At 43.4% G+C, this 23,137-nt stretch overlaps 1 protein-coding gene across 1 annotated transcript in view; it reads right to left on the bottom strand.

Annotated features, from left to right (window-relative positions):
• AGK (acylglycerol kinase) overlaps positions 1-12,794 on the bottom strand; it is a 40,424-nt gene extending 27,630 nt beyond the window's left edge. Inside the window, exons 1-2 of the mRNA XM_009903015.2 lie at positions 12,616-12,794; positions 3,450-3,489 (exon numbers count right to left, since the gene is read on the bottom strand). Coding sequence (XP_009901317.2) covers positions 3,450-3,489; positions 12,616-12,725 — 150 coding nt within the window. The 5' untranslated portion in view covers positions 12,726-12,794. The remainder of the gene's footprint in view (positions 1-3,449; positions 3,490-12,615) is intronic.
• Positions 12,795-23,137: the final 10,343 nt, after the last annotated feature.

The raw sequence follows: 23,137 nt of genomic DNA, 5'->3' as shown, positions 1-23,137 counted from the left end.
TTGCCTAAACCCATAAGTAAGCTCACTCTTCCTCTGACTTTTTTTTTTTCTCTCATGTCTCCATATAAAAATCACTTAATTCACATTCAACTTCTAATCCAATTCTGAATAGCTGCCTCAATTTTATATTCTTCAAGAGTTAGTCCATACAGCCTCTTTTAGCCATTTGTACCTATTTCCACAGCTTTTCAGCACAGGGGAGGTAAGAAAAAGTAAAGCTTCTACAGAGATTACTTCTGCCCATATCACTTCCCACTCTGTAAATCTCTTTTAGGTCACCTAAAGGCATCCTCACTATCACACCAAACTGAACTGGTTTTGAGTAAAAGGATAACCACATACTCAGCAGTACCAGCCAGAACTCATTTAGAGCCAAAAGACAGTTGCACCGAACATGAAACATCTGGGTTTTCTCCCCCCTTTATTGTGAAAGTCAGTCCTCCTAGCAGTAATTTTTCACTGAAGAAATGGATAGTGTATACAAAACAGAGTAGATTTTAGTCATTGTTAGATGTTTAAATTTATAGTTAATTTTACTTGTCAACCTTGCTCAGGAAACTTCAGTTAAAAGAAGTGCACAGCAGGCTGTGCTGCTTAAAACAATCCAATTTCTTCTTCAAGAAAGTAAAAGGATAAGAGAAGTGGCTGAGAGTAAAGGAATCTTAAAACAAAGGCAAACAAATTGGTAGCTCTTAATCTTTACTCAAAGATCAGCTGGAAAACAGAGAACTTATTTTACTGCAATTGTTGGGTGTGAACTGGGAAATACAGGAGACCTCTAGCATGTTACAGCTGTTAGAAACAATTAATTATTTGCTTGGGGAGCACAATGTGATGTATTTGCTTTCTCTAAACAACCTAACAAGACTTATAAAGAATTTATGAGCAATGACACAATCACTTCTTTATGTAATACACTTAGACATTTATGCTATATACAAGGGCATTTCTAAATCAAACGCTGATTTTTAAGACAGGAAATAAAATAATAATAATGTAGAATTCTAGGAGTCATTTTCCAGAGCACAACACAAGAAAAATCAACTTAAAGCCAGATATTAGAATGGTTATTAAATATATACATATGAAGGTGTAATTTAGGCAAGCCGATGCCTTTTTCACTTCCTTGGCAAATGCACATTTCCAGATACTGCTTTTCTGCACTTCCAAGATGATAATCACTATTTTGCAACTATGCAAAACCCTTTATACAAAGGCTTTACAATGCTTTACAAATACTAACAGAAACTACATTCCTTTATGGAAAACTATCCCTGCTTCATGGAGTGAATTGCTTGCCAGGTAAACAGGATCTCTTTTCACACATGCCAAGAGCTTAGTAAGAAAGCAAATCAGCAAGACCACATCTGCAAAGGAAGTCCACAGTCAGCTGACACTGGCTTATTCCAGGGAAGAAGGTGTAAGTAGTATGAAATATGATAAATGAGTTCTTTATTACAGAACCTTTCCATGGTCATTTGCCACTCCAAGGCTATCATCATAAACTGGTATTTAAATTCAGATATGCATGGTGGAGGCTCTGCATAAAACACTGTGCCAGAACATCCTAACTACAGCAAAGGTGGGTACCTCATCAATTTGGTACAGAAACAGGCTTAAAAAATTGAAAATCCCATGTAAAACTAGTAGGACCCACACAGACTTCACTCAGACTAAACCTTTCCCTGTTTTTCCCCCAATACTTACACAGCACTGTTAACACAAAGCAGCATTTTTCAAACAATCACAGTTTGTTGTTATTCTGAACAAAGTATAAGACATTTAATGCCTTACTGCTGAATCACTGTGTGTTTTCAAGCAGCATTTGGCACTGACACATCAGTGAGAATGAAAATTACAGCAAGAATTGATTACTAGGCTTTCTGGTTCATTCCTTTCTAATGCAGGAGTCTTCTGCAGGGTATTTTCCCAGGCTTTAACCACTGAAATTGTAAGAAGCTCTATCGACAATGCTTCTGCACTTTCATTTGTAAGACTAAGGCATAATGGAACAGAAGATCCCATCAGTTAACGACTAGAATTAAGAAACAGGCAAGTCAGATTTCCACAACAGAATTATCTTCTTGGACCTTAGCAAGTACACCTTTTTGACAGTGTACACACTTAAGTCTTTTAACTTCTCCTTATACACCATTTCATCAGTGCCTCTAAAAAAAAGTATTGGTCAACATACTTCAAATTCTTAAGTATTAACTTCAAATTCTTAAGTATTAACTGCTACTTTTGGAGCTATAAAAAAAACTTCCATCACTTTGATATTACACAGCAAAAATTAATATTGAAAACATAAAACTCAAGAACAACTGATACTATGACTTGGAAATGCTTTGATTCTGAAGCTGTAAGTATGATTTATGAAAGCAGTATTTTCAGAGAAAGATTCTTCTTACTGTTTCATGAGACTTGAGCTCCCTAACATCTATTCTGGCATGAAGTTCCATTGCCCAAATCAAGCTGCTGTGAATATCTTTCCCTCAACGGTAGGCAGGGTAAAACTGGGATTATCCAGGTGCACCACATAAACAGGGCACTGTCAAGGAGAGTTTCTCAATGAGAAAAATAATTTTCACAGTTCTTCTCAGACCCTAGCACATAGCAGTGATGGGCTCAGTGTCACCTCCTGCCAAATCTGGCATGGAGAAGGAGGTTTATACTTTGTGGGAAGTAGAAAGACTTAAAATCCTACAGCACACCATTCATGTGGCAAGAGACAGTAAGCTGTCATGCATGCACCCCTGAAAGACTTCTATTAAGGACAAGATTTCCTTATGGGAATACTACAGTATGTGAATGTATGCAGGCCACAGACTACAAAATGCAATAGTCAGTATACTCAGAGAGTAACTTACTCTCTCTAAATATTACATTCCTTGTCAGGGATCAGCAGATCAGTTCTCTCCATTAAGCTCCCATGGGGTACTTGTGTCTCAGAAGTGCTAGGTCAGTCATCCCACTTAGTACCCTAGATAAAGTCAGCCAGAATCAAATAGCAAGGGCAAGGGCTCTCCCACTGGGCGCTAACGTGAAGCAGTTTGTGCTGCTTCTGCCCAAACTACACTCCTTGTGGTGGATGAGAGATTTCAGTCTCCTGTCTTATCAACAAATCAGCTTCCTACCAGAACTTTACAGGCACAGAGCAATCATACCTGCAGAAATGGAGGTCTGGGTAGCTACAGAAGCAACTGAGATTACCCCAATGATAACACTGCACCATCCATCGCAACAGCAGTCAGGACATGAAAGGTACAGTACCCTGGCTGCAAGCTAGAGGCCTCATCTGCCCTTTGGTACTTCAGCAAAAGAACACAGATGGCACCATTATAAGGCTTGTCACGTAGAGAGGGCCCACAGGGAAAATCTCAGGAGCTCTGTACAACCAAGATAAGAGAGAGATTTTAATCTAATTTTATCACTTTAAACGGTATTACCTGGGCTTCTTGGCATGCAGCTCTTCGCAGCAGGTTATCGCTATTAGGTAAGACAGAAAAGAGAGTGGACATTAGGCTGTGCAAGTTTAAAACAATTTGCTAGGTTTTAAAAGGTAGGTACATACCCTTTCTGCACACGCTTTTGCCACACTAAAAATAAGAAACACAGGTTCTTTGAGACCTATTTAACACATTTTAAGGATGAAACACACCCATTCAAGCACACATATGCATTTTTTTTCTGCCTGTGCACACAGGCACCCTTTCTAAAGTGAAGAAATCAGAAAACAAAGACCAAGTGTGTTGAGATTACATAAAGTATGAGGCACTGCATAACTGTGACTTCAACTGCTACATAACTACTCCAGATCTAAGGTGTGGGGTTTTTCTTCAATGTTAATGCTGTCTGTTATTTACACTGAAGGCACTTACCATTCTGGTAGAATAGAAGGGATTTAGACTTAAGTGTAACTTCCAGGGACTAGAATCTTTGTGCATAATTGAGAACACCCTTCTACATCCCTCTCTTCAGCTTAAAAGCTGAACGAATGTTAATGGAGCACCTACCACTCACCTAGGTCTGAACACAGCCTAAAGCAGTAACTCAAGAGAGGTGAAAAACCACTCAAATCACTTAAGTAAAGTTTAAAAACAAAGAAGAAAATATCAGTATTAGATATGTCACTGATAGCCATTTCAGAAATAAACTAAAGACTAATCCTCACGCTTGTCATTGGTGATGGATAGCATTAGCAATGTGGCAAGGAGGGTACAGTTGGCAAAGAAACTGGAGATAGAGCTACCAAGCGAGGAACAAAATTTCCTTCTTCCCCATACTAAAGAATGCCCTTGCAGACAAAACAGGGAGTCCTGGTCTGCAGTGCCAAAAGCCTCATCTGTCCTCTAGATGCAGACACTCCCCCTCCTTGCTAAAATCAAAAGCTCCTTCAGCTTGCCCTTGCCAATATCTGGCAAGACACTATATTATTGTCTCAAAAATATCAAGTACAAAAGCCCACAATTATAGCCAGCATACCAAAATGAATACACTACACCAATCAAAAAGATTCAAGGCCAACCAGGAAAACAAAAAGGGACCAGGAAAGCAGCACACTCCTGCCATAAGCCACACTCCTGGCTCATCAGGCCAAATCCTGCAATGGAAATGGCAGAGGAGAAGGCAAGGCCTTGGTCACACCTCTGTCCCCAAATACAAGTGCAATCTCTGCAGTTCCATGAGTTCACAGTATTTATCTGCTCCTGAAGCTACAGAAGATGTTCTTTTTGGTGTCACAAAAAGATGCTGCAATGTCAAAAAAGGAGAAGTAGAATGACTTCAGGTGAGATATCATGTGGGTCTCAGAGACAATAAACCTGCAGTAAAAAAGCCACAGGTTTATTCCTGGTAGTAACAAAAAGGCAAAGGAAGACTTCAAGCACTGAAGAAGAAAATAACATGAATAACCTCACCAGGAAATGCCCAGGAATTTCTAAAACAAATTTCCTTCAAGACATGCTTTTAACTAGCATATTTGCTCCTTAAAACCAAAGGAAGAAGTATTAAGCCCCTGAAATATTACTTAGAGGAGTGACAGACTAGTTTTTGATTGCAATAATCCAATGAACGCACCCTAGTTAAAACAAGTCTCTGAAAAGGTTTGTGTTCCAAGCTAAACATTGTCACAGCTAATTCCTGTTCAGTCACAACATCATGACAGGCCAAGTCCAGAGTACACTGCTGAGGGCATGATCCCTCATACAGGGACCATTTTTCCCCTCTGTGAATATGTGGCCAGAGCAAATGCAAAGCCATTTCAGTTTCAATACATAAAGATAAAATAGTATGGGAGATCAAGAGAACCTCCACTATCAAAGGATGGCTGCATAGCTGATGTACTAGAGAATTGCTGTCCTAACCCTATGAACAAATGCTACTCAAAGTCATGGAATTTGTTTACTTCACACTGCTGCTGTTTTGTTCAGAAGTCAGGCTGTGTCATTGTCATCCACTCTATTTCACTCCTCCCTGCAATCTTGTGCTGCAGCATTAATTGCCTTTAAAACGCAGTCCAGCACAACTTTTCAAATGCAAACAAAAGACACTGTGCTCTCTGTCCCAACCTGCAAATATCCTCAAGACAACTGCCAAGGATGGAAGCTTGATTTGGCTCGATGGAGTCTTAGGCACGAAGATTAGGTTTGACAATTTGGATGTCAACATTTAAGCTAATTTTGTCCTAGAGAAACAGAAAACATCTACTCTGGCACATAACATTTTGGTGCCAAATAAAAGGTTTAGGTTCTAAGACCAGAAGAACCACTTACTGTCCATTAATTTATGGGTGATTTGTCTCACCTCTCCAGCAGCTCAGCACCCAGAATCCCATCCTATCTCAGCCATACTCATAGGATTCCCACTGATTCAATTAGGACACATATTTCAAAGTCAGATATCCGAGTTTGGCTTAAAAATGCTAGGTAACAGAATTTGGGTTTTTTCTCCTTAAAATGTTAACACTTTACTATCTTCACACTGAAGAAAAAGAAAGCACAAATGCACTCAGAGAGCTGTACCTGTGAGAACAGCAGTCCTCCTGTATCACAGCTTTTGTCTTATCTCATATAGCTCACCTTAAGTACCCCAGGGGGGTCTGGAAGTCCTCTGTGCATCATACCAATTAATAAATACAGCTAGAAGAATGTTAAAAATAGCAAAAAAAGGAACTTCTTAAGAGTCTTTTGTCTTGGTACATAATAGATTATGAAAATACAACTGTGTCAGAGTTCTCAAAGAGGAGGCTTTAAAAAGAAAGCTAACATTTTGTTAATGTTTCTGTCCATTATTGACTAGTATTACAGACACAATTTTGGCCTTAAAGCAAAACAGATGTGCAGCATTGCTTCTGATGGACAACTGCAGGCTGCCTTCCCACTGTGAGAATTACACATCACACAGCTTACAACTGGGCCAACTTGCTTAAGCAGTAAAAAACTGGGAGACAGAGAGGAATGAGCAGTGGCAGTGAGGTATGGAAGAAAGAGGATGTCCTAAGCTGAACCCACAGACGGAACTTTGCCTGGTTCAACAAAGATATCAATCAACCCTGCAAGGCTGGCAGCCTCTGCAGTGCTGAGCCTTTGAAGAACAGAGCAGGTTTAGGCCAAAGCAAGGAGCCAACACAATAAGACAAAGGAACTGTCCATAGCTTAACATGCACCAGCCATGTCAGGCTGCCAGAACACACTGGGATGTGAGAGCGCAACATCCATACAGGTGGATACCTGAACAGGAGCCGCTCTGATTATCTGCAACATCCTTGGCACAGGACTGGTGACCACTGTTTGGTTCTAAGTGTTTTCAGCTAAAACAGGGAATTAATACTTGTACACATACACATGCAGACCCACACAATTGAGTGCATATGCTCCTCCAGATGAGGCTGCATCCTCTGCCCAAGAGCCAGCAGAGGCCAGGGCTGAAAGGATGGTTCCCACAACAAAACATCAGCCAGGGCATCAATGAGCTCAGCAAGACAGCAAATGAACTGAAGAAGCTGTTTGAGTCCCACAGCTGCAAAAAGAGTAAGCCTTCATTTTAGAGCTAAACAAAGCAACTCCCTTAAAAGTGACAATACTACAGATCTATAAAGAGGCTCAGGTGTAAGATCCCACTTCAAAAAGGGTTATTAGCATTAAATCTAAGACTATTAGGTACATTCAAGGAAGAAGAAGCCTAAAAACTCACCAGTTCAGTGTCTGCTTCAAAACACAGCTTTGTGAAGAGAAACATGACTATAGTCAAGCTGTGCACTCAAGAGCTACAACAGAACTCCTAAAAGAGTTTATCTTAGCAGAGAGCTTTTGGTCTGCTTCCAATATAGCAAGAGCACAGCATTCTCTTTGTTGGGTATCAGCATTTACTTCCAGCTTGGCTTTGGGAAGGTCATGAAAGACAAATCTGAGTTTTCTTCAACTTTACCCAAGACTCAGAATTTATACTCCAATTCTTTGACAAAGCTGTAAGGGAACAAAGTCAGCCTCTCAGAAAGGTGACAAAGTGAGTTATCAGTTGGCAAACATGCAGAGACTAACATTCAAATTATAGATAATAGTAACACTCAGGTTACTGGCAAGCAAAAGCCCAAAAGCCTTGCCAGCATTTTCTATGGAAAAAAGTCAGTACTTTAAGAGATACAGAGTAAAACTGAGTACCTGATGAGTTCACTGCCTCAGCAAAATACTGGGGGTCCTCACCCTTGTAAAGTGATGACCACTTACCCAGTGACACCACTGTAACACTATGGCCTGATCTGATTATCAGTTAAACTAGTATTCCTAGAATCATAAAACGGTTTGGGTTGGAGGGGACCTTAAAGATCATGTGGTACCAACCCCTTCACCAGGAGCAGGGACACCTTTCATTAGACCAGGTTCCTCAAGCCTCTGTCCAACCTAACCTTGAAACACCTCTACAAAGGAGGTATCCACAGCCTTCCTGAGCAACCTGTTCCAAGGTCTCACCACCCTCACTGTAGAGAATTTCTTTCTAATATCCAGTCTGAATCTACCCTCTTCCAGCTTAAAGCAATTACCCCTCTTCCTATCACTACTAGCCCTTGCAAAGTCCCCCTGTAACATTCCTGTGGGCCCCCTTCAGCTACCAGAAGGTCTTCCCAGAGCCTTCTCTTCAGGCTGAAAAGCCCCAACTCTCACAGCCCATCCCCATAGGGGAGGTGCTACAGCCCTCTGATCATCTTCAAGGCCCTCCTCTGTACCCACTCCAGCAGTTCTATGTCCTTCTTGTGTTGGGGGTGCCAGAATTGGATGCAGTACTCCAGGTGGGGTCTCACAAGAGCAGAGTAGAGAGGAAGAATCACCTCTAATCTGCTGGTCACATTTCTTTTGATGTGGTCCTGGATATGGTTGCCTTCTGGGCTGCAAGTGTACATTCCAGCTCATGTTGAGTTTTTCATCAAATGACACCTCCAAGCCCTTCTCCCCAAGCCCACACTTAAGCCACTCCTTGCTCAGCCTATATTTGTGCTTTGGATTGCCCTGACCTGGGTGCAGGACCTTGCACTTGGCCTTGTTGAACTTCATGAAGATGGCTTGAACTCACCCCTCATGTCTGTCCAAGTGCCTCTGGATGGCATCGCTTCCCTCCAGCCTATCAACTGGACCACACAGCTCGGTGTCATCCGCAAACTTGCCGAGAGCGCACTAGATTCCATATCACTGACAAGGATGTTGAACAGCCCTGGTCCCAGTACAGACCCTTGAGGGATGCCACTTGTCACTGGTGTCCATGTGGACACCGAGCCATTGAGCACAACTCTCTGAGCGCAGCCGTCAGGCCAATTTTCTTCTCCCACAAGTGGTCCATCCCTCATCATAATCTCTGTCATCATAGCAGTGATTAAATTTCTGCTGATTTGACATAGCTGGTGACTCGCTGCACCATCTGGACATAAAGAACAGCATTTCATTTTACACATGAAAACCCTCTGCTGTCTCCTGATCGATGTCTCTTTTGAAGAGGCACACATGCTGTCATATCACATACTTAGAAGGATGGGATCAGACATGGGGGAGGGGGAATCAGCACTAGGTTTCCCCTTAACTCTTCTCATTTCATCCAAAAACCCCTTACTTTTGAATCAGTTAATAGTTGAGCAAACGCCTCCAAAGACGAAAGGCTAACACACTCATCCAGAAACTAAATGCTGCATAAATAAAGTAGCATACAAGACTAGGCTAAGAAACTCCCCAATCTTTATAGTTAATGTCATCCACAACCTGAAGACTAACTCAGCAACAAATGCCAGTGCCCCTCTTTCCCCTACAGCCTATGGAGCACAAGGGTATCCATATCAGACCCCCAGCACAGTCTGGGGGTGCTAGAAGGGGACAGCCAGGTGCATTTCCAGGCAGGGAAGAGGTACAGGGAACAAGTTTGGAAAAGATAATACTCTTCTTGTCCTTTTTTGTCCACATAGCCTCCAAAGTCTTAACCAAGTACCCCATAGCTCTTTGGTTTCTATGGCCACATAGAGATTGACTATTGACTAGAGTTACCATTTATTTGAAGGACAGATTGTTATTCATAATAGCTCCATTTAATGCAGGCTTTGTAGCCTCTGCATCCAGAAGAATGAACCTTGAGAAGTCAAAAAAGCAAATGATCTACTCTGTGCAAGAGAAATAACTTAGAGAATCCACGACAAAAGAAAAGCCAAGAGGAGAGATGCAGAATGAAAAACAATCATTTTCTTCAGCTGCAAATAAATGATCAACATCTCAGACAGCTAATTCCAAGAAGTCAGAGGCTAATCTGAACTGATGCTGTGCTAAAGCAAGCCCCTTCGTCAGAAAACTCCAGTGATGCCAGAAACTGAAGCACAAGACTCCACTAAGCTTTTAATCTGTTCTCAAAGTACAGATATAAGTCCAGTCAAGTATGCCTCATGCATTGCCGTTTAGCCTCTGATGTCAGTAACAGCAAGCCTCACAGCCAGCATAGCCCATGGCTCACTTGTTAGCCTCTTCAAGTGTCACCTGCATCATATTGTGCATGGGGCAAAAGGCACCTCTTATGCCCCCCAGCATCACTGGAACTTAAGCTAGAAAAAGGGAAAATACAGAAAAAAAACTGACACCAAAAGGCCTCAGCATATTTGGAGGCAAAAGCTGCAGAGAGGGATCCTGGCCTATTCCCTGCCATCCAGCAACCACAAGGTAAGGTCTTCGCTATGCACAGGGTACCACAAAAAAGACCACCTTTGAACTATTAAACCAGGTTCTTCTGTCACTTCTCCTTTTTCTGTTCCCTGGCTAAAACAATCCTTCACAGTGAAATGGCTAAATGGTTGTCACTTTTTTTCCAAGCAGTATTTACATCTCTGCATGCAGCACTTTACTGCTCTGCTTCAGTCTACATCAAAGTCACACAGAGCTGTTTGTCAACACAGGATCTCCTACCTTGCATTTCCAGTGTCTGGTGAGGAAATGCCGTATTTTGCCTTACAGAGGAGACTGAAGAATGGGATGTGTAAACCATGCCCACACGTGGTGCAAACAACCTCTGTGCAATGCAATTTACATACCAAAAGCCCCCTTTGTGTTTGTTTGCCTTTCATATTTTCCTTCTTATTCACCACTACATCACCTGTTTCAAGCTCTCCATAATCATCAGGTGTTTCCACAGTTACTGCACAGGAAACCAATACAGCTGAAACCAACAGTACACAGGCACATAAATCCACAAACGACCGACATAAAGGGGAGACAGGTTGTGTCTGACGCTGCTCCTAGGCCTCCTCAAGTGCCTACTCTCCATATGCACAAGGAGCAGATACAGATTTTTCCTTAATGCTCTATTTCAGTAGCACTCTATAGTACCCAGCCTGACATCTACTGTGCTGTCATTAGTATCTGTGGCAACCACATATCAGTAAAGAGGCCATTTATGTAAGCAGGGTACCTGGCAAAGTCAGGGGCTGCTCTGCCCTGCCAGCCAGCCCCTCGTATGAATGCCACCAAGCATTTCTTCCTCCTCAGTTTGTCCATTAAGTTTATTCTTTTGGTTAAGAGGTACACAGAATGATAGAACTTCAAATAATTGCTCATTTGCATTTTGCTATTTTATCTGAATTCAAAAATAAGTCACCAGAGGGCAAAGCGGAATGCAGGCTCAAGGATCTACTGACATTACAAGACGGCATTAAAAACCCCAGCCTGTTTAACACAAGCAGAAGTATTTACAACACAGCAGTATACTATGTACTTATTTTCTTCCTGTTGGTCCATGGAGGCATACACGTGAAACCATGACCTTGTTACTGCCACTTTCACAGTTATTCTCCATCCTACCATCATCTGTCCCACAATCAGCAATTACAGGGATAGAAGTACAGAGCGAGAGGTTGATGCTTGCCCTGAAGTCAACAGAGCCCTAGTGCTTCAGGTAAAAAGCACCTAAAGCAGATGTGCTACTCAAAACAAAGACTAATTTAATGGAAAAGTCCCTAGGCAAAAGGAAACAAAGAGGGAAAGTATAACAAACAGCATAAACAGATTTTATTTTCCCAAGTTCTCCACAGAGGCTTTGGCAGCATTTTAATGTAAGCAGAAGAGAACACTGCTAAAAATCATGACTTAACAATTCAAAGACATTAAGACAAAATAAACAGCATCACCAAAAGAAGACATTTGCTAAAATAATTTGGCTATATTTGTATTTTAGTCAAGTGTGTTAACCACAATGGTAAAGGACAGGGATTAAAATATAAACCTAGCTATTTAAAACCTGTGAACTAGGATTCTGCTTACTATAGAGAACACAGGCCCCACAGATAAAACACTGAAAATGACACACCATTAGGTACAACTTCTGGGGTCCTTCCAGCTCGGTGGGCGACAACTGCGCGGCACACTGCAGGGGGGGGTGCACACTGCAGGGGGGGGGGGGGTGCACACTGCGGGGGGGGGGCACACTGCAGGGGGCTCCCTCCGGCGCCGTGCCCCAAGCACTCGTGCAGCCAGAGACTGGAAGCTTTCATGAGGTGCATGGTACCATCCAAAGAAAGAGGCGGAGAAACTCACAGGCGCAAGACCTTCTGCGCATAAAGGTGGCTTCTCATCAGCCCAGTACCAGGGGCACCATTTGCAGGCGTAGAGCCTCTGGTTTCAGTCTTATATTGGTTAGAAGAGTGAAGGCCAATTACATGAACATGGCTCATGGCATTTATGGGTTTTCTATGTTAGAAGAAATCTTTCTTCTCTCCAACAGGCCCCAAAATTATTCAAGCTACCCCGACAAGCCTTCTGTTTAAAACTACCGCCTGACCTAGCCCCAGATTTACAAGGCCGAAGTGAGAAGTCAAAAAAGGCACTGAGCCTTCCTAAGTTCATGGCTCTGGAGGAGGAGGGAGAGCCACGTCCCAAAGGCACCGGAGCCCCCTAAGACAAAGCCCCCATTTTACGAGCCGCGGGCGGAGATTGCCTTAGGCAGAGGCTGGCAGCCCGAGCATCCGAGGCGAACGTGGCAGCGGTGCCCTCGCCGCGTGGGGCCGGTCCCCTGTGGAAAGCGGCAGGCACCCGGCCAGAGCGACGGCCGCGCTCCCCTGCCGCACCTGCGCGGTCCGGCCCGCCCCCAGCCGGCAGTTACCAGTGCTTCCCGTACAGCCAGCTCCCGCCCCAGCTCAACAGGCAGACTCCGAATGTGGTTTTCTTCCAGTGATTCCTCAGCGTCCTCAGCACTTTCATGGCCCCCGCCATGCCGCCCCTAGCCACTCGGGGCAGACCGGCCGCCCCTCAGCATGGACCGGCGGGAACCGCCGCCCCGCCGCTCCCGTAGCCCGGCTCGTCTGGAAACGGCTTCCCCGGCATCAGCGTTCCGCGTAGCGATGCGGTCCCGCCGCCGCGGGGAGGCCTGGCTGTGCCCCACCGCGGCTTGGGAGGGCGCCCCGCCGAGGGTCGGCCCCTGCCGTAGTGGTTTTGGTCAGCTTTTCTCCCACGCATCGAACGTGGTGCTGAGGATGCTCATCCCCCATCCATGCTGTCGTCCCCCTGCCTTGGGCCGTGCATGGTTCCTATTAGAGGCCAAGCACATCCTACCTCAATGTAAAAAGAAATAGTCGCAAGGAAAAGAGTTTTTACACTCACCTGTATCCCGGCCCTTACAGCCTTGCTCCATAGTTGTCCTTCAGCCCATGAGGTGACCCACAGCCAGCACTTGCCAGCAAGGCCCAGCCACCACAAGAAGCAAGGAAAGCAGGAGGCTTTTCTGCATAGCAGAAGACAAAAGTGAGCAGGTGTTTTTTCACACTCACAGAAATGTCCAAGGTGCTCCCCAGCGAAACAAAAAATAAATTCTGGGCGTTGCCTAGGAAGTACCTAGCAGGTTGACCATATGCACCAAAAGACATGCCTCCGACTATGCACGGAAAACAGACTATCCTCGCAATACAGAATACAGAATTAACCAGGATAATGAGCATAATGCTGGCTTGAAAATTTTTTTCTGAATGTTTTTTCCCTCTTGCAAAACACTGTTTTCAGCAAAAGCTGCACGTTTACAAGAATGCCGAAGTCAACAAAATGGCTTTTGTGTAAAAAGCTTCCCCAAATCCTTCTGCTTAATGATGTCTTGATGAGATGTGAGTATTAACACAAAGGGGCTGTTTGAAGCCAAGTTTGGGACCCTGGTTATCCAAAAGACTGTTCTGCAGGAATCAAGCAGAAGCTGAAGAAGGTCCAGAAGACAATATGCTATTAGTGGTAAGGAAAACAGATTAAACCTTATGGTTTTTAGATTTCCCTTTCTATTTGGATTGGTTGATGGGTTGGACACGATGATCTTGAAGGTCTCTTCCAACCTGGTCTGGTCTATTCTATTCTATTCTATTTTGTGGGCTGGAAAACTTGGGATTTGTTTTTCTAAGAAAAGCATTAAATGCTCAGCTCCTGATTAATATTTCAAGCACACCCTTAGCCAGCACCCATCACGTTCCGCTTTAATATTCCAGGTTCATCTTTCCAGTGCATCTCAGTGTGCTGAGTATATGCAATTGATGCACTGCTGAATATTCCAGGTGGTGTGGAGTGATTAAATGTCCCACTTTTTGTTTCCTTTTTTTTTTTGGCATTGTCCTGCTTTTTGTGAGCATTCAGATGGCATGGGCAACAGCTGACAGCAGTGATAGCAACAGATACTAGTATTCTCATGTTGCTTTCCTTAGTCTATGAAAAGACTGTGCCTTGAGAAATACTCTACAAATTCATAATTCTCATGAAGTGCCACAAATAATTTATAAGCATCTGTAACTTTCTGGTTTGCAACCAAGTCTACTCAGTACAGTTGTGTTTATTAATGCTGCTTTCAAAACAAGATTGAATTTTTAAATTAAAGCCTCTTTAGCATGGCAATACATGTTCAGAGCAGTCAGAAAAATGCTTAAATGTATGAGAGACCTGAGTATCTGTAAGATGGCTTAATGGAATTTTTCTTCAGTTCATCTGCATGAAAAAAAACATCAGAGTCAGTATAAATGAGAATTCTTAGCTCAAACACTAGTTGACTTTCAACATCCCTAGCAGAAGGACTTGGCCTTACTCTGAGCAGGGTAGCTGGGCTGGATGAGATTGTTTAACATTATCTGAGAATTTGGGCTGGTGATTTTGAGATGGAACTTTTTTGAAGGGAACTGCCCTTGGAAGAGAGAAACACTGCAGACAACAATGACAGCTTGTGCACTTGTCTCGTTTCTTGGCTTTACTTAGGATGCAGCATCCATGCTGGAATCCCTCCTGGCAAACACGTATGTCCCATATTTTGGCTGTGGCTGGCTGATTGCCCTCAAGGTAAATCACACCTGCCATGCTGCCTCATGTACTAGATACTTCTCTTTTAGCTCTAGTTTTCTGGATGTCAAATCAATGGAATTAAGGATTAGAGTATGCGCAATGGAAAATGAAGGAATAAAGGGCTGATCTTGCACATCCTCTAGATTATAAACTGTAGTAATCTTTTAGGCCAAGCAGAATGACTGCTACCTTTCTCAGAACACTGCTCAGAGGAGGCTAGAATACATCTTTTGTTTCCTTCTGATTGCTAGATGGTTTGTGTAGAAAAGAGTCATTCAAAAAGCTGCTCTGCAACTCTAATACCTGACTGGGGATATGTCACCTAAAATTACCACAAAAGTTGTTTGTGAAGACAGGTGAGTGCCAATTACTCATGTCTGATCCATTTTTGAAGAGAAATTTTGAGAACATCCTATCTCTACCTTCAGTGCCAAGCCTATTCATGACAGGGGAGAGCATCTTCAAGCTTTGTACAGCTGATGACCCCCCATTCTAAATTTCTCCTTGCCTCTGGCCCAGCAAAGGAGGTTATAATTTGCTTTGCTTTAATTCCACAACACCTGAACACCAAGCATCATTTAAGCTGGGGAAGAGCCCTTTTTCTTGGTAGGTGATAGCAGGACTGACTGTCTGTAGCAGGGGGAATTAACTGGAGTTTGATTAGAAATATCCAGCTGCCAAGGGCTGTCTGGGAACACTTAGTGGGAGCCCAGAAGCTCCCAGGTGCATGATAAGGGTAACAGATAACATGTGTCTGTAGGCCCCTTTGTTTATGAAACTGAGGGGGGATAGGAATGTGTTGACATCCTGGGATGACCGTGAAAGACCTTCAAGCTCTCACTTGACTGCTAATAGATCTGAGGGAGATGAAGATGAGGAAGGACAGTGCTGGGCAGGGGGCGTGTGACCCCCTGAGCGGGCTGTGCACGTGAGCAGCGGGTGAGGAGTCACATAACACGACTGCAATACAGGTGGGGCTTTCGCTCCAAGAGCCAGCCCGGTGTCACAGGACGCGGGACCCTTACAAAAGCGGGGTGATCTCTACGGGGTGCCGCCGCTTCTCCGATCCACAAGACAAGATTTGATCTCGCGGGGACGCCTGCCTGGATGGGAGATGGTCAGCTCCACTACTGTGCGATCTTCACTACTGCTGTGTGTCTGATAGGGTGCTTAGGGTAAGTAGCTGCACTTTGCTGGGGATTGGGCTCTGCTTTGGGCGTTGTTTGGTAGCTTGCAGGGTTATGCCACACTTAACTTGGGATCAGGCTGTGCTTTTGGGTTTCGTGGGTAACTCACGGGGTTGTGCCTTGCTTTGGGATTCGTGCCTTGCAGTGCTAAGGCACAGCCTTGCCCACCTTTTGTACTAAAGCCAAACCTATTGGCACCTGTGGTACGTGTAATTAATTCCCCATCAAAACGGGCTCTCTGGAACACTCTCTCTCCAGATGAAGATGGGAGCTCCAGACTTGTAGGTGCATTCCCCTCTCCTTTTGTTTTCTATCCTCACAAGCTATGGACATATTCTGGGCTGCAGAAAAAAAAGTTCTTTCTCTCCCTGTCTGGAGGGAATTCCTGTGCTTGCTGAAATCTCTGGTGGGTTTCCTAGTCAATGTTTCTCTGCTTCCGTTCTCCAGGTTTTGTGTGGAGGGCCTAAACTGTTCTTCCACCTTGTGCCTGAGATCCTTCTATGTTCCATCTGTGGCCACTATCCTGTGTAAAAGAGGGGAGTGTTGCAGCCACTGAAGCTAATCAGAGAAAGTTCCTGTGTGTGAGAGCAGAGAAAGTTCATGATGGATTCTGTTGCCCTCATTTCCAGCTCTGCATGAAGGTGTGAGTCCCTGGGGTAGTCATGTCTGCAGTCAATGCCTGCTCCACTGGCTTGGAGACAGATCTGAATCACCCTGGCAGAATTCTTGGTTGGGTAACTCAGAGCACCTCTGCACAAGAATAATCACTTCCTTTACTCCCCTTCACACTCTTCCTGGCTCTTCTGTAAGCAGACTATGACATGAGCTTCACCCTCCCTGGAATGAAATTCAGGAGCGTGCCTAGCATATTTCTACAGCAAAATCCGCCACTTTTATTCCCTGTCCCCTCTTCCCACACCCGAACTATTACACTGAAATATTCCCTGATTCTCAGAGTTTATTAACCTTCTTTTTCCAAGGGAATGAATAGATCTATTCACAGCTTTAGAACAGCAGGAGAAACCCATTAAATTGCTCTGTGGCAATCTTGTCAGGAACTTGTTCCTGTAGCAGAGACACATTTCAGAAGGCTCTGCGCTCACTCCCAGCCCATTTGGATTCAGGAAGTGCAGGTGCCACTGAGGCATTAGGGTGAGCATCACTGGACCTTAAGCTTTGAATGTAGCAGGGCAACAGATAAAAGATTCTCCAAGTTTGTGGTCTCAGAGCTGCCCAGAAATGTTAAGTCATTCCTAGCACCAGTTAGATCTCCTCTGGGTCTGCTCCAACTGCAGGAACAAAGAGAGTGCCCTGGGACTGGGATTTTATCCATTCACCCAGCAGTGCAAACCACTGTATAGAAAAGTCTGTAGCAGCTTCTGTGGTAATACTACACTCTGCTTTTCAATGAAAGTCTCAGTGAGAGCTGCACTGTGGACATGAGTTTTGCTATTGGTACAGGTTCCTACTCTTAAGAAAAGTCTTGCTGACACAGGCTAAGGTCACTCATCTCTAAGCTGATGCAGTTCCTATGGTCCTGCTACATACTAAAGTATAGAAAACAGTATTGATACAGGGAGAGAGAAGGAGAGAAACCAAATGCATACTGCAAATGTGCTGACAGTCTGTGAATGCCTCTCTAAGCAGTGTCTGTTTGGAAGGAAGGTAGCTGTTACCCAGCTGCTGCTAACACCTAACCTCTCCTCAGCTTACATCTACAAGCAGATGTTTTCACTTCTGCAGACAGAAACTGAAAATCCTGCTGCCGCTACTACTCTGTACAGCCCTGGTTACATCCTGTAGCCCTATGATCCTATTTTCAGAAGAGCTCCTGAAAACTACTAATACATCTCTAGAAATGATTCATTTTTCACTGCGGCAGTGACATCCTAATCTATGGACCAGATGGAGTGGGGCCTTGGGCAATAGTAATCAAAGAGCAACAGCCACAGTTTGAAGGCAAGAGAGATTCCCAGTTGGTTTCCTATTAAATGCTTCTATTTTCATTTTGTTTTGACTCAATTGTGTGCATCACCATGGCCCACTGAACACATCTGGCTGACATCTTAGATCGCATACCCAGCACATTACTGTATTTGCTCAAAGTTTCACTTATTCCAAAGTCAGTGGCAATGCTCTGTGACCACAAGTTTGTTTATCCTTGTCCTTCAGTGCCATTGGGGGAACCACAGAACCACTTGCAGGCTAAAGCGGGCTAAGAAAATCCATCACTGTAATGATGAACCACTCCCCTCCCTCTTCACCAGCAAAATACCTTTCCTTCTGTGGAAGCTATAAGATTATTTTGTCTTGGTTTCTGGAGCACAAAATATGGCCTCTTCCAGACAGTATAATCCCACTGAGTTACAGTAAATCAATCTAGTTCAGTCCCTGCCAAAAGATACATCCCACGTCTAATACTGACAGTACCCTTTGCCTATGAACTCTTACTGGTCATGTTGCCAGTCTGTAAAATAAAGTTCTTAATGTTTTCAAGTGTTGCTGAATGCATAACTGTACTTTGGCGTGGTTTGGCTATGTTGTTTGGTGTTTGTTTTTTCTTCTTTTAAATTAGGTAAATCAGAATAAAAACTGATATTCTGCTTTTCATGCTGGTTAGTCATTCTTTTCCCTTAATATGCTACTTCAAGGATCTGTGATAAGATGATGCCGAAGGCAGTGAGTGCAGGACTCAGGCTTGACTGAGCTAGATTAGAATAGCCTCGCATTTTGCATTAAATGCAAGTGGTTTGAGACACTACTTGTTATCTGTGTTCTCCAAATGGACAGGTGCTATTGACTCCATTTATATGACATCTCTGCTTGCTTTCTTTTCTTGCTTTCCCTTTCTAAGAACAGATGGGAAGAGCAATTTAAGTACTGGATACCATAAGGTACCTGAAGTAAATTAAGAAAATACCATAAGTGAAAGAATGAAGCAGCTAAACAGATAACAGGAGAGTTACAATTAAGAATTAACAGGGAAGATAAGCTTTGCCAAGAGACAGAAATTGCTTGGTCCAGAGCAAATCTTTCAGTGGATGGACAGGTCTCTGATGTTACAGAAATGTGGAGAGTTCCAAGCCATAGAAAAACAGAGACTCGGAGTGTCGAACATGTATTGCATTTGATGGATTTATGCAGGCTGTAGCAGGAGCATAAGTTGGGATGTTGTCCTTTATACAGCAAAAGTAAGTATGGGAGACAGAATGTACACAGGATAAGCTTATTAGGCACAAAGAAGCATGTGAGCAGAACTGGAAAATAAATGGGAAATATATTGTAAAAGGCATATTTTGTAATACTGACCCAGGAAAGATCTCAACTGAATACAGAGCAGACCTGGAAGAGTCTCCCTCCCTTAGCCTCATGTTACTACCTCCTTCCTGCAAATCCTGTCTTTGGGAAAGATCTCTTTAAATCATAGGCATTTGGGGATGTTAGCAGGATCATTGGATGGAGGATCATAGAATTATTAGGGTTGGAAGGGACCTCAAGGATCATCTAGTTCCAAGCACCCTGCCATGGGCAGGGACACCTCACACTAGATCAGGTTGCCCAGAGCCACGTCCAGGCTGGCTTGTGCTGGGTTGTACCCATCCTTGGAGGGGGAGGGTTATGAGAGCCTTGTTCTCCACAGGGATTAAGGAAACCTGATTCAGGTGGACTTGGTTCTTCCCCCCCCCCCGCCACCTCCCCCCACCAAAGGACTGCAATCCACCTACATTGGGGGGAACACAAGGCCATCCAAACTTGGTTTTGTGTATTTTCCTATTCATCCTTGTTCCTTACCCTTGTGAACCCTTCCTGTTATATACACACCACAAACACACACACACACACATATATATAGTTTAAAGAAAAAAAATTACTTCTCTACTTCCAAACCAACTCCAAATTAGTTCTCGGTAGATTTACCTCCTCCCCTTTTTCCTTGCCCCCCTTTCAGGTGCACAGCTCTGCAGCTTGTCCTCTCTCATCCAAAGGAACTCGCTTGTAATGGTCTGCAGAATATTTTCCTAGGTGTCTGCTTAGATTTTTCAGTGCTTGGAGGACTTTCATGCATCCATTTTGATGATAACTAATTAGAGTTGCTACACAATTTTTTAATAGCAATTCTGCTGATAACATTTATTTTCTCTCTAGTTACTCTCTCAGCTGCATTTATGGCAATCACAGTCTGTCTTTTTTTCAGGGCTGGACAAAACTTTGGCTGTTTGCTCGGTTGTTTTTCTAAGTGAGATCATTACACACAAAATCTAATTCTAAGCTGCACATACTGCATTTGCATGCAGGTAGCTGGGAGTGAATCTGGGCCCCAAAGATGATTGCCAGCTGTGCATTTAACCGGCTTGACCATCTCGGGGAGTGTGCCATGGCTAATTTCAGCAAACACTGTTTTCTGCAAATTAAATCCAACATTTATTTACTAGGACATGCCATTTGCATTATTTACTCACCTCTGTTTACTAGATTTCTCTGGCACCTGTGGCACAGAAGTCATTGTTTCACAGCTAGTAGCAAGCTCTGCAGCACCACTAATGGTGTCCTTGGAGAAATGAGTGTGTAACTCAACTCTCGTGCTGTGAAGCATGAGAATGGAGTCCTCTCATCGATTCCTTCAATTTCTCAGACTCTGTATTAATACCAGCATAGCACAGCCATTAAATATTACTGTGCAGCAGTTCTTCATGAGGTTGCTGCAAGCTCCTAGACTTGGAGCAGGTGCTTCATGACTAGGTCACAGCTTTTACCCAAGCCAGCATCATAGATCAAGCAGCAGCAGCAGTTTCCTTGCACCAATACTGACCCTAAAATGTCACTAAGCATAGATTTAGAAAGGAAGACATAGTCTTAAGATTATGACTTTGGTGGCCAAGCATCCCTGTCATCACTGTGCTGTCAGGCTTTTGTTGCCATTACACACAGGCACACAGCTGGACAGGATGTAAGGCTTTTGAAAGCCAGGCAGAGTCTGATCACTTGGACTTGTCACAGCATTGCAGTTCATGACCCAGTGTATTTACAGGAGCCTAGCTGCCAGTAAAACTGGCATTCCCAGTGGAACTCCTGTAAATACAGTGGATCATCTCAGGTGTGAGAGTCCGACCTCCATCACTGCATCCTGGGCCGCACAGAACTACAGCGGCTTGCCTGCTCACACCTTAAGCAAGGCTTTGTCCCACAGCTTCACAAGTGGATGGGAGAGCCTGGACCAGGCAACAGTGACCAGGTATTTCAGCATAATGAAATGTGTATTCCCTGGTAATTTGGGAATAATTGTATTTTAAATGAATAGCCATTGATATCTTCTGTCATCAGGTTTATTTACTCCATGACATAGTAAGTGTGTCTTAAAACAGAAATCACCCTCAAGGTATCATCTCATTATCTTCTCATCATTCTGCAATTCTGTTTCCTATTACCAATAATCTTATTACTACAAGTGAAACACTCATTATGCAAACAGAGGACAATAAAAATACATAAAGTAATAGTATTGAAATTAAGTTTGAATCTCACAGTGAGTGATGGATAATTCTGGAACAGATTGTTCTCAGAGATTTTTGCCTGTTGTTTTCTGAGAAAAGTTTAAATAGCTCAGGAAAATCCTATTTCAATTACACTTTTCTAGAGTGTGGCCATTTTACGTAATTAGATTACCACAAAATGGCACAGTCTGGACCAGAAATTATTGTGGAGCCCTCCTCTTTTGAGTGGAGAGACCTCTCAGCAGAGACAACTGCTGTATTCCCATGGCAAACACCAATCCCCACCCAGACCAGCCCAGGGGCCTGATAGAGATATGGTGAAGATGAACTCTGTGACAGTGACCTGAAATCTCTCAGGTATGTCAGATGCTTCTAGGTGACATAGTGGGTGATCTCACATGGGACTAGGAAGCCATCACTTTCTTCTTGACATGCAGTGGCTCCTGATGTTGCACTGAGTGGAGCAATGTACCACAGAGGAGTTCTGAGCTATCCATATTTAAAAAATCTGGGACCTGATCCTCAGCTCATAGAAGTAAATGGAAATGCATTCATGAAGAGCAGACAGCTAGATCTTCAAGCTGTTGTCACCTATCAGCCATGCCAGGTTATATTTAGCTCTGCTACACCTGCACAGAGCCACTAGAACATGTATCAAAACAATTCCCGTGCCTAGCTCTGTTCCCTACTGTCTAATCCAACAACAGATCATCATTTGTCTCCCTTGTAAAATAACTGCTGACAAATGTAAGGGCTTTTTTATTTTTTTAAGCTGCAAATGCATGAAAATATATTTGGAACATTTTATGGGTACATTGCACACCTGATGGAAACATTTATGACTGCTTCCTCTCTGGCTACATAAAAATATCCTCACACAACTTCACTATTTTTATCACTCTACTCTTAAATGTTCATTCTGGCCTGGACATTTTTTTCCCCCTGAGTATCATAAATGAGTTTGTGACCTCTTTGGCATGCTCAGCCAAACAGCTAAAAGACTGTTCTCTGAAGTAAAGCAGGTGCCATTAAATCAAGGAGGAGATGTTATGTTGTATGCATGTATGTGTAAATTACTGTGTGATTGAGGGCCCAGGCAGAGAGAGGTGTCTGAATTTAGTTTGCACATGGGAGATGTTACTGGCCATTACATTCTTGTGCTGGTCCAGCCCCTTGAAATTCCTTTCTGTTTTAATATGCAACTTTACATTTACCTCCATAATTCAGTATTATTATTGCAAATATGTTAGAAATATAGAGGTACTCAGCTACATTTTCCAGTAAAGTGGGCAAATGTAAAACAAATAAGGGTTTAAAAATATGGAACTCTCCTTGATCCTCACAGAAAGAGTGAAATGGGGAGCCAAAGGATAATATCCCCCCCTGCTGTTATAACTGCCTGTAAATCTTTTGTACTTCTCCCATTCCTATTGTGTGGCACTCCTGTCTGTGCTACACTTGCCTCTGATTATGTTCTTGTGGAGAAATACTTCACAAATTATGTATGCAGCCAGTTTTAGGAGGAACAAAGTGGGGGTCCTAAGGGCTCCCATTACGCTGTTAGAAATGATGCAAATGTTCTGATGTGTGAGGGGGAACAAGAGGTCAAAGCTTCCCTCCTGCCTAGCATCCCCATAATCTATCC

Source organism: Dryobates pubescens, chromosome 15 (genome assembly GCF_014839835.1).
Source record: "Dryobates pubescens isolate bDryPub1 chromosome 15, bDryPub1.pri, whole genome shotgun sequence".
NCBI lineage: Eukaryota > Metazoa > Chordata > Aves > Piciformes > Picidae > Dryobates > Dryobates pubescens.
The sequence above is the reverse complement of the archived record's forward strand: the minus strand, read 5'-3'. Positions and strand labels throughout refer to the sequence as shown.